At 44.3% G+C, this 17,780-nt stretch overlaps 1 protein-coding gene across 3 annotated transcripts in view; it reads left to right on the top strand.

The window, feature by feature from the left end:
• PTN (pleiotrophin) overlaps window positions 1–17,780 on the top strand; it is a 102,135-nt gene that overhangs the window by 73,073 nt on the left and 11,282 nt on the right. For all 3 annotated transcript variants that reach the window (XM_044246654.1, XM_044246651.1, XM_044246653.1), the window contains exons 2-4: window positions 4,122–4,237; window positions 5,167–5,340; window positions 7,317–7,478. In XM_044246654.1, the coding sequence (XP_044102589.1) occupies window positions 4,123–4,237; window positions 5,167–5,340; window positions 7,317–7,478 (451 nt within the window). In that variant the 5' untranslated portion in view covers window position 4,122. The remainder of the gene's footprint in view (window positions 1–4,121; window positions 4,238–5,166; window positions 5,341–7,316; window positions 7,479–17,780) is intronic.

Genomic DNA, 17,780 nt, shown 5'->3' with positions numbered 1-17,780 from the left:
ATCCTCACATGGCAGAGAGCAGAGGCAGAAAGAAAACTCTCCTAGGATTCTCATAAGGGCATGGAGCCCATTCAGGAGGGCCCTACCTATATGACCTCGTTGGATCCTAATTCCCTCCCAAAGGTCCCACCTCCTAGTACCATGCGGGTTAGGAGGGGTACGGCTTCAACATATGAGTTTAGAGGGGGATACAAATATTCAGTCCATACCAGCCCACCAGTAATCACTGAGTAGTACCCATTGCTGTTCCCATCACAGACGAGCCAAACAAAAGACTGTGCAGCTCCTGGGGAAATAGCACGGTGCCACTTACAGTCTCGCCAAAGGGATAACACCTGAGTCTGATTAAGCCTCTGCTCCCAGCCTGCCAATTTGCAGCAGAACAAAGGAATGTTGAAATTCATCATGAGTTTGCAATCATCAAAATCCAGAATATGGCCCACTGCTGATTAAATGGCCTGGTTCTTGTAAAAAGTGAAAAGCAGGAAAAGAAAGAAAAAAGGGGGGCTGGAGGATAATCCTACTTAATAAAAGAAATGTAAAAAATAACCTTTTTTAAGATTAGACATGTCTAAAGAAGCACACTTGAGTAAAAGCCTCAGGAAGTGCAAAGAAGGAATTGCTGCCTATTTGTGTTGGAGCTCCAGGGCTCTCATGGCGATGGGGAACATGGTAAAGCCTTTGGATATGAGTGGAAAATTAATTCATCTTATAATTCACTAAGTTGTGTGTTTGCTTTGTGTGGTTTTCTATACATCGTGTTTGATTTTACAATAAAAAGGTAAACTATTTCCCAGGAGTTTGGGCAAAGAGAGCACAAAAAGTCTAGAAAGTTCTAGTGATGTGTAATACATGGTGCAGATCATTCTCTGATGACACAGTCTGTACGCTTGTGGACACTGACTGTGTATGTCTGCTTTAGATTCTGGCTGTTGTCTCCAGCCCGGCTTCTTCAGTAAATTTCATGTCCCCTGGCATAGACAAAGGATGGAAAAATCAGTTGAGCATGCATACTAATTCCTGTGCTTGATGCTGTGTTTTGGAGATATTTTTCACTAGCAAAAAGTTGACCGAGCAGCTACTCTGGGCTGGGTCCCGGACCTAGGTATTTAAAACAAAATACCTAGGTTTCTACACGCAGAGGGCATAAAATACAGTTGCAACAGGAGATTTTTGTTTTCCCCCATTTCATACAAGTTAAATTGCATTGGCATGTTCCCTGAGCCTCAACGTGGAACCTCTCGACTTCCCTGAACTTCAAAAAAAAAGTACTGGGGATAAAGGTCCTTGAGTTTATTTTAACCTAGGAAGTCCAAGGTCAGAATGAATTTGTGCCCCGATGATGCTGAACAAGTCTTCAGTGGACAATCAAATCCCCTCTCTCTCCTCTTTTTTGTTTCATTCTTTTGTGTTTTGCTTTTAAATAATACTAGATGCTTGTTATTTCTCAATAGAAAGCAACATTATCGTTTTGCAGTACAAATATTGAATCAGTATGTTGTACACTCAAAACTAGTATAATGCTATGTGTCAATATACCTCAATTTTAAAAATTGAAGAGAAGTATTTCCTTGTACTAAGAGTGTAAGGGTGGATTAACTTTATTCAGCAATTAATAATACATTTCTTAAGATTCCGGGTTGGCTCTCTGCCTACATCTTCATTTTCACAGCAAGCCTCTCAAGCAGTTGCTATAATCACTGCCACTTTGCAGATGTCAAATAGAAGTTCCAGTGGTTGTGATTTGCCTGAGGACATCCCCCAAATTCGGTGGTCAGGCTAAAGTTTGAGCCAACATTTCCGCCTCCGGGTCCCATGGTCGTCCTTCCAAACAGATCGCTAAGGGGCAAGTTCGATTCCAGGATTCTTTTCTTGCATTTACACCAGAGTTTGATCGCCTCTTAAATTCTAGATCCTGTTAAAATGCTAAAGGAAGGAGAGCTCTCTTTTTCCTTCTCAGCAGCTTTTTCTCTAGGGAAGGGATGAGGATTTTGTAAACTAACTCATCTCCTTTGAGTTGGTTTCTTAAACTTTAATTTCCTTTGATCTCTGAGATTTAGACTTATTAGTGATGGAGATGAACTCAACAGGAGTTTCCACACACCACCATCTATGGCAGTTTTCCAGTTGACGGTTCAACCCCATGAAACTAAATCTATCAGGGCAAGTGCAACAAAAAATGGCGGTAAGAGAAGGTGAAAATAAGGAAATGATTCAAAAGAACAGCCAATTTAGCAAGCCTTCTTCCACTGTTTTATTTTCCTCAGTGCCAACAATTCGCCGTGACCCAGGTCCTTGTGTCCGTTCATCTCGCACTCCCCTGGAGAGAGAACAGGGTTAAACTCTTTAGAGAGAGAACTTTCGCCTTTACTTGATGCTAAGGACAAATAAACAGTCAGCGATGCAAATACCACAAGCAGGGGACCCATGAGCCACACGTGTGCTAATTACTCAAGTATTTCCTACAGCAGCAGGCATCAACGTGCACATTGGGCAATGTTTGGGAACACTTGAATTTGGGGATGATTCTAGTCCTCCTTTTTCTAAAACCCCTTACTTTCTTAAATAATCTTTATTCATTTTCTCCAGCCGGAAAAACGGAAGCTATCAAAATATAGGCCCATGTAGAATAGTAAGCAAAGTAGGAGGAAGGGGAGAAGGAGATGAAAAGAAAGATGGTCTCCAACTCAACCCCATTGCTGGTGGCTCCTTTTACACGGGCGAATTCCTGTGCACAGGGACTTGGGTGCATTTTTCCTTAGTGCATCTCAAACTAAAGTCTACTATTCACCCACTCCTTCAGGCTCTGAATTGTTGTGAATTCATATCAGAAGCAGGGAGGGTGTGTTTCCATTCTAATTCCAGATGTCATCCACTTCCTCTTTTTCCTTCCCATTAGCTCACACTATGGCAAAATAACCCCTTGACTCAAAACAAGGGTATCCTTAGGAAATTCTGGTCTGGGTGGGGTTTTTCTCTTCAGAATTCAGTGAATTTAACTTGAAACATCTTTGAAAATAAATATAAAAGTAGGAACTTAACAGTGTAAAACTAGAAATGCTGAGGTTAGAAGTAGCCAGTGACAACAGCTTTCTACTAATACCCGTTTGCCTGAGTGACCATGGTTCTTCACGTGGCTCCAAGGGCATTACAAGGCTCTACAAAGATCAGCCCGTTGTGTGGTTGGCAAGTTCACTTGTGAGCTGTGCTTTCTCAGTGGGAACTTGTGAATCCTCAGAGGACAGTGTACACATTGTAGTACACTTTGTTCTATAATAAATGGTAGAACAGAATAATATCAATTCTGTGTGTGTGTGTGTGTGTGTGTGTGTGTGAGGTTTGATTGTTCACACTCAAGGGAATCTAAAATCACTCTTCTGGAAAAAAAAAAAAAAATCCTCAGAGCTAATGACCATGGGTAACCATGCTGACAATTAGTTGTCACAAGTGACTTCAAGTTCCAGGAGAGTCTTTCTAATGTTATTCTAGGATTTTTTGACTCAGAGAAAATGTGGAGAATTTCAAATTATGAGTGAGTATAAGCTCTTTATTATCCTAGAATTAAGAAGATTTTTAGATTTTATGTGAGCTTATACATGTATTTGACATAAAGCATGCTAGCCCAACTTCTGTCTTGCGCCTCCCTCTTGGTGGACCAGTGACCATTAACTGGGTTCATTCAAATTATCCATGTGGACTACAAAACCGAGGTTGTTTCTAGGAATTGTCAGGAGTCACAAAGATGACCATAGTTACAGACCTTACCATGTATCCCCACCAGCAAGATTCACTGCTCAGAATTATGCCATGAAAATTCTTTTGCTTCCATAATTCTTTTTTTTTTTAAAGATTTTATTTACTTGAGTCATACTTAAGCAAGTAATTATGTGTGAAGTTCTTAAGTGGAGAATCATTGTATTTTTGTCAGTAAACACCTAATTGCAGAAGAACACTCACTTCAGTGGCCGTGGGAGAGAAAAGAAAGAATTCTGCTCAAGAGCACTGATAGAAACCTTCTGAACATCTATTCCAGAAGTGGAACATGGTGCCTTCCTTAAGGAGTGCCACCAGCCTTCCTCTCTTAGGCTGACAGCACCTTCTGGTTCTCTGTTTATTCCTAGAATGCAGTCCCAGCAGTATGTGCAACAGCGTCGAAAATTTGCAGCTGCCTTCCTGGCGTTCATTTTCATCTTGGCAGCTGTGGACACTGCTGAAGCAGGGAAGAAAGAGAAGCCAGGTAAGCTGTAGGGTTAGGACTACATAACCCTACATATGACATACTTAACCCTACATGTGACACACATAACCCTACATGTGACATACATAAGGCAAGACTGTTCATGGATGAGTGTCCATCTAATCCAACTGCCTGATTTTTGTCCTCCTCCCCTCCTTCCTTCTTTCTTCCTTCCCTCCCCCTCTCCCTCCCTCTGTTCTTTCTTTAGAGGAACCTAAGTGACATCCCCCGTCCTCACCCTGCCATAGGTCCTAAAATATAGCTGATGGTTATTAACATAAGGACTGTATTGTAGCCCTTATGTATGGACTGCTGAGGAGCAAGCAGGTGTCTTACATTGAGTCTCTTCCTCAAAGAAGAGTCCCGCAGGGCATTTTTGTTTTATCTCATATGAACAAAGGGGGACTCTGAAGCTCAGAGCGATACAGCATCTTCTCTCTGTCACTCCCAGCGTCATGCACAGTAGGCTGTGGAGCTGGCAGTCTGTTTATGTCTGTGAGGCAGCACATTCAGCTTATGGCTTCCAGCTCTAAGACAGAGAAGGGAACATTGACTTGCAATGAAATGCTAATCTGACAACCCTTACTTCTAAAAGAATGTTGCCTTATCTTTCATGTTTCACTGGCTTGAACATCTTTACCAGAAGTGTTTGCTTCCAAAAGGAGATGTCATTAGATCCTTTGTACAGTCCCTAGCCCCTGGAGTTACACTAATATGAGTTCTGTCTCCTTCCGTTCACCTTCTCTCTTCTCGTGATCATTCACCAATTCAATCACTTGGCTACCGTGGGTCAAGGTGCTACGTTTCACTGGACAGTGAAGACAGAGGTCAAAAGCACAGACCCCCGCAATTATGGCGTCCTGGAATGAACTTTGTTGTAGGAATCAGAGTTTCCCAGAGGTGGACTCGTGTTCCTTTCTTCTTTCCAGAAAAAAAAGTGAAGAAGTCCGACTGTGGGGAGTGGCAGTGGAGTGTGTGCGTGCCCACCAGTGGGGACTGTGGCCTGGGCACCCGGGAGGGCACCCGGACCGGAGCTGAGTGTAAGCAAACCATGAAGACCCAGAGATGTAAGATCCCCTGCAACTGGAAAAAGCAATTTGGAGGTAAGCCCCACCACTACTGTCCTGTCGATTTGGTCTTCCACTCCGGGATAATGCTTGCATTCTTCTACCAGTCTTCTTTTTGAGCTTGACTACTGTTTATTTTCAATAAGTTGATTTTATCAGATCGCAAGTAACCAGATACCTTGCCTTACCTCCCAGGTTTCTCAACTTTGGTGCTTCTACCATTTGGGGCCATGATGCGTCTGTTGGGGAGGGCACTGTAGGATACTGTTCCAGGCATTGTAGGATATCGAGCAGGATCTCTGGCTTCTCTCCACTGGTTTCCAGCAGCACTCCCCGCCCCCATCAACTGTGACACATAAAAATGTCTCCAGATATTGCCAGATGATCTTTGGGGTCAAAATAGTCCTAGATTGAGAACCACTGTCCTACCCATCGGGACATAAAACATACCCTTGATCCCTCCTGAGTGTGCCTTGACCTGTCTTTTCTTCTCTCTCTCTCCTTCTTCTTCTAGTTCTCATTCTTCCCCCTTCTCTTATTTACTCTCCTCTTCCTTCTCCAGACATCTTTCGGGGGCTCTCAGGCCCCCCCTCTTTTGATCTTTCCCCACCATCCACCCTGGTTAATAGATTTGCTTATCAAATCTAGCCAGGCTGCTTACAGGCAGTTTCCATAGACTATACTCTCGCTAATTATTGTCATTTTCCTGCTGGCCTCCTCTGCCTGTTTGGGAAGGAGCCTTTCAACACTTCCAACCTTGAAGCCCACTACTGAACACCCAGATTACCTGTCTTTTCCACATTCCAGACTTTTTGTCTTTCTTGGCCTTGGTGGTACGCAGTGCCCCAAATGTTCTCACTCTTTGCAGAAATGTATTCTGACTTATAAGACAGTAAAGAAGAACAATGAATATACAAACTGTATCTTTCTCATTCTCTATAACCTCTGGGGTGCTTCTTGTGAATGCTGGTAAGTTCTATAGCACATGGTGAAATTCAGATACATTTGGTCTTAAATTGTATGTGGGTTCCCTAAAGACTCACCTACAGAAAGTTTTTAAAAGTGTGTCTTAAAGAATGAATGCCTAGAATATATAAAGAACTCACAAAAATAAGAATCCAGCTATACAGTGAATAAAAGACATGGACGAAATATTTTACCATAGACGAGATACAGGTGACAAACACTTGAAAGATGTTGAACATCTATCTCTTCCGCGCTAGGGAAACGGAATGAAAACCAGTGAGATGTCACTGTATACCACGTACCTATCAGAAGAGCTAAAATGACAAATAAGACCAAATGCTAGAGAGGAGGTAGAGAAACTAGGTCCTTCATACCTTGCTGATGGAAATGTGAAATGGTACAGGCACATTAGAAAGGAGAATGGCACGTTTTGTTTTTAGTAAGAATAAATATCTGTTTACCATACAACACAGTGGTTTCACTCTTGGCCATTTATCCTAGAGAAGTGAAAACTTACATTCCTCTAAAAATTTGTACACAAATAGTAGATAGCTTAAAATGACAAAAATTATAGAGATGGAGAAAAGATGAGTGATTGCCAGGGCTTAAGGAGATGGGAAGGGGAAGGGAGGAAGGTGCCAAGGCAAAGGCTATGACAGGATTAACCCAAAGGACTGTTGGAACTCTTCTGCCTGTTAATGTGTAGATGTTCACTCATATCTACAGACCTGACCACGTCACATAGAACTAAATGCACACGCGTACACACAAATCAGTGCGTGTGAAATTGGCAGAACTTGAATGACTTCTGCGGGGTGTATCCCTGTTCATTTCCTGGTTGTGCTCAGGAATTCTGGTTATGCAACACAATCACAATCGAGGGGAGACAGGGTGAAGGCTATAGGGGTCTCTCCAAATTATTTCTTTCAACCGCATGGGACTCTACAATGATCTCACTACAAAAAGGTAAAAACAGAAGTGGGTCTACCTTTACGGCACTACTAGAGGAACTCAAAGATTTCTGTTTGGTCCTACACTGCCTTTAGCGGAGTGCAAATACCAGTTCCAGGCCTGGGGAGAATGCGACCTGAATACTGCCTTGAAGACCAGAACCGGAAGTCTGAAGCGAGCCCTCCACAACGCGGACTGCCAGAAGACAGTCACCATCTCCAAGCCCTGTGGCAAGCTGACTAAGCCCAAACCTCAAGGTAGGTTCCTGTCATTGCACTGCAGTTTTCACGTGTGTTTTGATGGACTCACGCGGGATTTTCAGGTAAGGAAACTCGAATTTTCTGGAAGGAAACCTTAGGTGAATCACCTCAAGAAAAAGACTGAACAAGCCCTGTATGTTGAACATCACACCAGTGCTTTTCAGCAGGCAATTGACGAGTCCAGATTAGAGTCCTCTGCACAGATGGGGTGTGGGGGCGGGGATTGGAACAGCCTCCTCGCACAAATAAACAACTTAGCAGAATAAGCCAATTAAGACATTTGCTGTGTGGTGACTGTATATTCCAAGCCCTAAACTGGGACTGCATCCTGACAAGTATGAACAAATTCATGAAGACCGTGAGGCAGAAAATCTAAAATCGGTGTCTCCTAGATTATCCAACGAACATGGTTTTCATGAAGTCAGCTACATTATTTTACCTTTTTCCTATCTCCACTGAAAAAATTGATAGGTCCTATATTTCCTTCACTTCTTTCAGCCTCTCTCTCTCTCTCTCTATATATATATATTTTTTTTTAAGTTATTTTACTAAGTACATTCATCGTGAAATTTTCAAATTATGTAGAGCTGGCTTTCTATTTATTCCCAGAAAGTTACACTCTGCTCTCATGCCAGAGAAAGGGAACCAAAAACAAATATCATGGCTATGGTTTCGTAGAAATAGGATCCCAGCTGAGGGAAGGCAAGGAGGTATTACACTCTTATTTCATGGGTGTTATGGGCTGAATGGTGTACTCTTCCCCCCTCCCCCATTCAGATGTTCAAGGTCTAACCCTCAGTACCTTAGAATGTGACTGTGTTTGGAGATAAGGCTTTTAAAGAGGTCTTTAAAGTGGAATGAAGTCATATGAGTGGGCCCCAGTCCAATCTGACTGGCATGTGAAGAAAGGATATTAGGACACAGATACATGCGGAGGGAAGACCATGTGAAGACATAGCGAGATGGCCGTCTACAAGCCAAGGGGACACACCTCAGAATAAATCAGTTGCTGACAGTTGGTCTCACACTTCTAGCCTCTAGAACTCTGAGAAAATACATTTCTCTTGTTGAAGCCGTCCACTCTGTGGTACAGGGTAAGGCAGCTCTTGCAAATGATACGGCAGGTTTCAGGGAACTCTAAAATATCTCCCTGGTTTGTGCTTATATTTGCACTCTAAAACTCATACTGGCCAGATTAAATATAAGGAGAAGCTCAGAACTGAACATGAAGCCCACAGGAAATGAAAATAGGGAAAAAAAAAATATCCTCCAGGAATTAGGAGGATTGGCTGGCTCGCTACTGATCATCAGAAAGGTCTAACTTCACAGACCTAGCGCTTCCATCTCTGGTGGAGTGGACGTGGTTGCCCCCAGTGATAGGGTGGCCAGACGCAGTCCACACCTGCTGATGGCACATATAGGATTCAGGCTGCCCTTTCCAGATCATGGAAATGTGCTGGTTCCGGTGTGTGTTTGGAAGGTAAGAAGTGGGGTTGGGGTCAGTATATGAGTGTGTGTGCCCACTTTATAAGTACTACTTGTCTGGAAACAACTGCTCAGATCTAATGAAAATTAGCAGCCTTGTCTACCCAGTGACACATTTCCAAAACTGGAAGAACTCAGAGATACACAGTTTTCAAATTAATTTATTTTTAAGGCAGTCAGAGAACCAAAATATTCAGCATAAATTGAGCATGGAAAAGAAAAGGAATGAAAGAAGTCCCCATGCTCGACCATCGTGGTTCTCAACCTGGGTTGCACATTAGAACTTCCTATGAGAGCTTGTAAAAATCCCAGTTTCCAGGCCATAACCCAGACCAAGTATCTCAGCCTCAGTAACTTTAAAAAATTAAGATGTTCCTTAAAAGCTTTCAGTATCAGCCAGAATCAAGAATTACTGTGCTAGTAAACTCAAAGAGACTAGACACACTCACACGTGCATACACACATGCATATACCCATAAGTCCACAGTCCATTCTGGTTCTCTCCAGTGGGTGAGAGAAATTGCAGCCTAATGAATGAGGAGGAAAGAATGAGAGAGGGACTAGGCAGTGGGTGGTGGTAGGGCTGGGTGGATACAGAAATCATTGCAGGGTTTGGAATAAATAGAACAAAGGGGGGACATGATTCAGAAAGACCCCTTCTTCTTTGGACTTGGACCAGTGGATAATTGACCTTTTTACATTTTTCTCATCTGGCGATATGTAATGAAGGTTGTCGGCTCAGGTTTTCACCTTGCAAAATAGCAGTTAAAAACATTTCAAGTAGGTAAACAGTCTGTCCTTTGTTTCTATATCAAAAATGAAGGTATATAATGAATTAAGCATGGGATTAGCCTGAGTGAGTTCTCTATTTCACAGCACTAGGTAAAGCCCACCACGGTGTGCAAAGGGGACTCCCAAATGGAAGACACTTTCTAGAGCGTGAGCTCTTCTTTTTTAAAATTTTAATTCCAGTATAGTTAACATACAGAGTTATATTAGTTGCTGGAATATAATCCAGTGATTTAGCAATTCTGTATATGCCTCAGTACTCATCACTACGAGTATACTCCTAATCCCCTTCCCCATTCCTCCCCCCGCCCCCCGCCCGGTAACCAGTTTGTTTTCTATAGTCAAGAGTCTGTTTCTTGGTTTGCCTCTTTTTCTTCCCTTTGTTTTGTTTCTTAAATTGCACATATGGGTGAAACCCTATGGTATTTGTCTTTCTCTGACTTAATTGCTTAGCATTGTACTCTCTATCCATGTGCATCCTTGCAAATGGCAAGATTTCGTTCTTTTTTATAGTTGAATAATATTCCGTTGTGTATCTATACCACATCTTCTTCCTCCAGTCATCAATCGATGGACACTTGGGCTGCTTCCATAATTTGGCTATTGTAAATCAAGCTGCAGTCAACATAGGGGTGTACCTGTCCTTTTGAATTAGTGTTTTTGTATTTTGGGGGGTAATTACTTGGTAGTGCAATTACTAAATCTTAGGGCAGTTCTGCTTCTAAATTTTTGAGGAAACCCCATACTGTTTTCCCGCGTGGCTGTCCCAGTTTGCATTCCCACAACAGTGTGTAAGGGCTCCTTTTTTTCCACATCATCACCAACACTAGTTGTTTCTTGTGGTTTTGATTTTAACCATTCTGTCAGGTATGAGGTGATACCTCGTTGTGGTTTTGATTTGCATTTCCTGATGGTGAGTGATGTTGCCCATCTTTTCATGGGTCTGTTGGCCATCTGGATATTCTCTTTGGAGAAATGTTCATGTCTTTTCATTTTTTATGGATAATTTGGGGTTTTGGCACTGAGTTGTATACGTTCTTTATATATTTGGATACTAACCCTTCATGGGATATGTCATTTAATATCTTCTGCCATTCAGTAAGTTGTTTTAGTTTCATTGTTTCCCTTACTGTGTAGAATCTTTTTATCTTGATGTTGATGAAGTACCGGTAGTTTATTTTCACTTTTGTTTTCTTTGCCTCAGGACACACCTAGAAAAATGTTGTTATGACTGATGTCAGAGAAATGACTGCCTGTACTCTCTAGAACATTATTTCTAAAAACTGTTCTAGAAGACATCTACCAGAGTGTAAGTTTCAGGAGAGCAGGGACCTGACTTGTGCTGTTCACCACTGTATCCCTTTTGCTTAGAACAAGTAGTAGCCCGTAGCAGATGCTGAATAATCTAAAAGAAAAAAGGTTTCACACATGAAATTTACCATAGACTGGTGGAAGGTGTGGTAAAGAACTCATTTAAGTAATATTTTCATACAGTTATGCAATTACAAATTATTTTTCTCTTTCTTCAGGAAAGAATAATTCATCAGGGCTTCCTGCTACTTTAACTCAGGAAAGAGGGAGGTAGGGAACCCACCAATTTTGAGTCGGGCGCTATGATGTGATAGGCACTCCTCATTTCAGCTTCAATGCAACTCTGTGCATGAAATTGTATTTATATTACTTTATATTTGAGAAAGCACGGACCAGAGAGGGTAAGCAACTTATTTAATGCTTCACAGATTATAAGTGGTGATTCAGATTCGAGGTCAGACACCACAGACCATGCTGCCTCTGAGTATTATACGCCCATGAAACTTTGGCCATGTTAGATAAATCTCGATGTCTAGAATCATTCAATAGTAGAGCTTCTGGGGACCTTGCCTTCATCCGATATAACCCTGGGGGAACAGATGAGGACAGAGACTGTCAGTGATTCATCTAAATCCATCCTGTTGCTGAGGAGCAGAATCTGTTCTGGGCTTTCTTCTCTTTCAGCGCCATTTTCTGCCCTTTTATCCCAGTCCTGAGCTCATACCCAGAAAGTACCTTTTACCCCTCCATCGTTACCTTCTCATCAAACAAATCATCAGGTTCTGGTCTTTTGTCTACCTTTTTTTTTTTTAAAAAAATGTTTGTTTTATACAACTTTTCAGTTTGATTTCTGTCCTCTTTTGTTTTGGAAAATGGCAGTGGCTTGATAGGCAAATGATGGGACGCTCAGTGTGGAGAACGCACTCTTTAAATTTTAGAGTGGAACATAAATATGTTGGTTAGGCTGTGACTACCCAGCATTAAATTGAGAAGAAGCTGGAGAATATCACTGTGACTTGATTCCTAATAAGGCCAGAAATGTAAAAGACTTGCTTGGGGGAGAGAGGGCACTTTCTATCCCGAATTGGTACCGAAACTCGGGGAGATAACTAACCATGCCCTGGCTTTAGTTTAAAATCACCTTAAAACTCACCACACTCCAGTCCGTTGGGTAGAAATGGTTCATCCTGTGGTTACATCAATATTGAAGAAGCTCCACACTCTAGCCTTGGTATAATTTCATCGACACTACATATCAAGTTGGAAACTCTTAGTAAAGATTCTCCTCTATTGAAACCCCACTTAATCCAAGAAGAGGTTTTTGTCCTCTTCTTCCATATTATATACTCAGAAGAAGAGAAAATATTGATATACTTAATGCAGACATAAGAACTGAAAGGTGCATAACTAGAATACAGCTTTCCTGGGGATGGGGCCAGGGTTGCTCTGGAATGGTCAGTGACTGAAGGATTGTAACTGGAATTTGCTTCGTTGCTGCTAGAATCCATCAGAGATATATTGGCGAGCAATTGCATTGGACACTGGAGATTTTAATTTCTCAGGAAAAGAGATGGAGAGTATTAATTACAGTTATTAATTGAGAATTAATTAAGAAAATTAATTATGAAAATCCTGTATCTGTCCAGGTTTTTAGTTGCAGCAAGGTCTACTCTAGTTAGTTGAACAGAAAGGGGTTATTCGGTGGGGAATAGCTCACAGACTCTCCAGAAGGGCCAGAGGACTTGAGTTGGATCCAGGAGGACTGCAGCAGAAAGCAACAGGTCCAAGAGAAATGTCTAATCATGCCAAAAGTGACTGATACAGAAACCCTGCTGCTATAATTATTCATAGTTTAGCACATATGCTAAGAATTGAACGCCATACCTTTCCCCTCAAAACCAGATACCTTTGCCTCCCTTCTTGCCAAAATACCCAATTTCCCCCAATTTGGCCCTTTCTTTCTGGTTGCTGACTGCTACCTCTAGGACTCAAAGCGTACCTGCTTGCTGGAAACGAGGTCACCTATAAAATTCCGCTGCAAGGGACTCTGGGAAAATGTGTCTTTAACTTTCAAAACTCTCCTTGTAAATCCGAGGAGCCAGTGACTGTGTCTTGAATTGGTATTTAGTGCGCAGCCGGCAGGGGAGTGTGCGGGAGTGCTGGAATGTATGGAAGTCCTCTTCGGACCTAACCCTCTCTCCTTTGCCTAGATGAGGCATTGATGACATTTCTTGGAGAAGTTGCCAAGAGTAATGTCCTATCAGACAGTTCCCCCACTGCAGAGTGAGTGAGGGATCTCATTATTGGAACCACCAGGAGTTTTTTTTTTTTTGTTGAGTCATTTCGGTCTTTTCAGTTTTGAGGGGAAGAAAAAGTGAGGATAATTGAGCTGTGGACAAGTGAAGAAAGTGGGAACCAGAGTCACTCTCTGCCAACAGTGCTACCCAAATGACCAGAGCACAGAACCCTTCAGAGGGCGAGGAACACGTCTCTGAGCCACAGTGTCTCTCAGTGGTCCCCCTGGAGGATGGGCTCACTGTGGAATGAGAAGGTAGGCAAGCTAAGTGGAGCTGGCAAGATGGCCCCCCTGTGGGAGAGCCGTGGCCCTGCCGGCAGTCCGGACAGCGTGAGCAGGGGCAGCGCAGTGAAGCAGGCTTCTGGCCGTTACCACTGGAGTGCAGAGTCTGAGCTGAGGCTGGATTGGGGCTCATGCAGAAGGCCTTTGTACGAGCTGAGAGTTTCCTAGGGACTACAGAAGATGTGGCCTAATGATCATCCTAGAACATTCTAGAATCTTCAGTTATGGTCGAAATGGAAATTATTAGTTGTTACTGTTTAAACAAGATACATAACATTTGTATCAGCCTCCAGATTTGCCTGGGACAGGAAGAGGAGGGAGCACAGGAATGTGTGTCTGTGCTACAGGTGGGCCAGGGAACCAGATTAATCCACCCCTTCCCCCTCCACCCCCCCCCACACCATCCTGTCCACCCCCTTTGTACTCTGCTGTCACCAGATCCTTGTTCCATTTTCCCCTGCTCCTGAAAACCCCAATTCCTTTTACTTCTTCTCAGCTATTTCTCAATGTTTTACCATCTTGCTGCTCTTTTTTTGGGCAGTTGCCTAGCCCTCTCTTGGGTTTGACAATTCATCCTTAAAGATCAAAAGGACGGCCACTGTTTCAGCGCAAGACTCAGCTTGTGTGCAGGACATGGCACTGGGCAGCCGATTATAAATGAGAAAGGGGGTCGGTAAAGTGATGTTCCCAGCATTCTCCGTTCTCTCCTGCTCAACAGATATTTTTTTGTTGCTTCTTTTAAAGATAAAAGAAGTTGCCAACATTTCTTTCTAGACTCTGGGCTCTGCCATCCCTTAGCAGTGAGCGTGCAGATGCGTTTTTCTAGGCTGAGAGACTCTCCACTGTGTGGAGAGGGCGGCGGGCAGCCTGGCATGGGCTCCCCTTCTCCCCGAGACCCCGACAGGTTGGTGGTTGCTGCCCTTGTGTCTGACCAGAAAGAGAAGCCTGAGGAATCAGGCAGGAATTTAGTCCTTCTTGATCAGAGGGAAGCCCTTGCTCTGTTTGGTCTTAAGGTCTGATTTGGTTTTTATTCTGTTGTGGAAATTGTCTTTCAACATCTGTATTTTAGTTCTCATTCCTGAAACTGTAGCTGAAGTGAGAACTAATTCTTATTAGCATATTAGCAAGATCTCTTTCTTATTAGCATAACAGTTTTGTCTTCTGTAAGCTAAAGTCTACAGTGACTACCTCATCACTGTCAGGATGGAGTGACTGTAAAAATGCTTGATAAACATGCAGTGTTCTTAAAACTATTTCCTTCCTTCCAAATGAAAATCTTGAGGTGGATATTTCCCTCAGTACCTTTTTGGGCTAAAGAACTACGGCAATTACAGCAGGAGTCATTACAATTAATATTTATTGAGAGACTTGTGTGTTTGGAGGACATTTTAGCGTACCGAGTCTACACTGTGTCCTTGAAGAATCACAGAAGCGCTGTGAAAGGGTTGCTATCATCATTCCTAACTTCACATCCGAGGAAAGTCAGATGCTTAGCGTGAGGCTGTAGAGCTGATAATACAGGTATCCCGGGTTCTTACCCAAGAAAGAATGAACTTCAGACCCAGCCCTACACTCCCTCTTCTGTCGCGGCTTTCCATCAGCAGTGGAGCCAGATCTGGACTCCTCAGCAGGACAGGTGGCTCCGCCGTCCCGACTGACGTCTCGCCTGACCCTTGCTCCCAACATTGCCCATGTGCTCTGCCCCGGCCCGGGGAGGGCTGGCGGCATGGCCACGCGTTCTGGCACACCCGCTTCTCTGCACCCGCGGGCCTAGAATCCTGGCGCCTGTTCTCCTTCTAGACATCATACATTTCGTTCTGTGAAATCCAGCTTGTTCGTTTGTAAAGCGTTTACCACCGTGGGCCTTGTGCTAGAGTTGGCACCGGATCAGCTACGGCCCTGCGTGGACCCACAGAGCGGAGGGAGCAGCAGAGCGCGCTCCCATGCACCTGGGAAGGGCAGGTGCTGTTGGCCATGCGGTCCTCTGGCGCGGTCTCCAATTTATTCATTTGTTTAGACAATCTGTGAAGAGCCTGCAGTGGAATGGGTAGTTAGGCAGGCGCTGGGGATGGGATGCAAGTTTCCTGCCCTCTTACTGCTCTGTTCTAGTTGGGGGCATTGTTGGGGGGGCGGGGCAGGTAGATAATAGTGACAAAAACAAGAACTAAAAGGACAACCCCATATTGGAGGAAGTGCTCTTGGAAAAGGCGGTTGGGGAGAGAGAGAGACCAGGGCGAGCTTCTCTGAGGGGGAGTCCAGAACTTGGTCTTGAACACAGTAGGAGCCAGCCCTGCTGGTTGCTCAAAGAACGCCCAGTTCAAAGTCCCCGAGGCCCACCAGGCTTTGTTTTGTTCCAGGACTCGAGAAGAGATAAGTATTACAACTGGCTCGGCTTCCCTTCCCAGGCAGTAGGTCCTGCCTTGCTGCAGGACCAGCTGCTCGGATAAGGCATTCATTCATTCCTTCTCCGTAGTGTGTGTGTCTTTGCCTCTCGCAAGCCTGAACCTTGTTCCCCTTCATAGTCCCTAGTCCATGAGAGGATTTCAATGAACAGCACCGACTGGAATGAATGAACCCACCCGTCCGTCGGTGAATCCGGGAGGACCCCTCCCCATCGTCCTGTCTGGCTCACTAGGGCACCTCATTGGTTCCCCGGCTCCAGACGGACGGAGAGTCCCTGCCAGGGCAGCGTTTGCTCACCTGCAGTACGAGTCATCGGGCTGTATGACTCCCGGCCTCGTGAAAGGATTTTTAGTCCTCATCACCCTTGGTAAACCCAGTGCTCAGAAGCTCATTCGCTGTGCACAGGCGACAGCGATTCGCGTGAAGGCAGGCTGCGGGTGATACAAAGTGTGCGCACAGGCGGGTTGCCAGGTTGAGGGACCTTCTCGCTCTTCCCCTGCTGCTGTTGCGTTTCTCCCCGCTGACTGCTTCCCAACTGAGCATTTGTGCTTTGCGTTTTCAGTTGTCGCTTGCGTCGTCATTTCTGAGCCACATACAGGTGGTTCCCGTGGAGTATTTTTGAAGCCAATGGCATCTCACTAAGTTGTGAGTGTGCATCGTCTTGCTTACTCCTCCCAGGAGCCCCAAGGAGTTTTGTGCCCGTTTTACAAATAGGACATGAAGGTTGCAGTTTGCAACTTACCCAGCTCAAGAGGGTCAGGTTTGAACTCGAACTCAGAATAGTCCTTTTTCCAGAGTTCTTTTTGTCATGTCCGTGCTTCCCAAACCAAGTGCTCCATATGGTGTCTCTTGGGATATTCTGAAAGAAATTAGGAATTTGGGATTCTATTTCTACGATAATCCTAAATCATTTCCATATGCGTGTTCGGGGTCATTAATTGAGCTGTGGGAGATCATTTTTGGCTCAAGCCTGTGTGTACTAAGTGCTCTAAAGCAAATAATAACCTTTAGTGCTGCATTTCTCAGGCTGGGGTCTTTTAAAGAGCGGGGCACTCCTGTACAGCGTCGCTTGCTGCCCCGGGCCTCCCAGGCCGGACGCTGAGCTGGACTCAGACTGCCACCTTGATGTGGTGAGGGTCAGAGCGACTCCAGGGCTTCACGAGGACCTGAAGCTCTGCTGTCCTGGTAACCAGGGGCGATGCTTCGTGTGCTCTCCATGACTCCAGCCAGCTTTGCCCTGATGCAAAGCCTCTGGGAACCCTCAGGGAAATCAAAGCAGGCTGGCTGTTGCTCAGCACCAAAGGCCGGGGGTGGGGGGGTGCTGAAAGACTTTTTCTAGAGGGGTAAACGGTGTTTGTAGAAGAGCTCATCAGAGATGCAAAGAGCAGAAAGCAGGTAAAATGTTCGTGGTGTCCTGCTGCTCAGGCATGCAGGGGACGAAACCTGGCACTGTTTCCAGTGGGTTCACACATTCATTTGCTTTTGAGAGGTTTTCAAATCTTATTTTCATTCATAGAAAAGTGTATTTTCAAATCTTTACCCAGATGCAGAAAAGCACTACATTAAGCCACTGTGAGGGCTTCTCTCTGAAGAGAGAGAAGTCTGGGGGCACCTCTTCAAGTCTACCCTGGGCTTCTGCTGGAGACAGAGCACTGGGTGGGGTAGTGGGGAAATCTGGAGGACACGCGTGCAGGTGTGTGAACGGGTGACTGAGGGGGGCACCCATGAAACTA

Source organism: Neovison vison, chromosome 4, assembly GCF_020171115.1.
Source record: "Neovison vison isolate M4711 chromosome 4, ASM_NN_V1, whole genome shotgun sequence".
In the NCBI taxonomy this organism is placed as follows: domain Eukaryota; kingdom Metazoa; phylum Chordata; class Mammalia; order Carnivora; family Mustelidae; genus Neogale; species Neogale vison.
The sequence above is the reverse complement of the archived record's forward strand: the minus strand, read 5'-3'. Positions and strand labels throughout refer to the sequence as shown.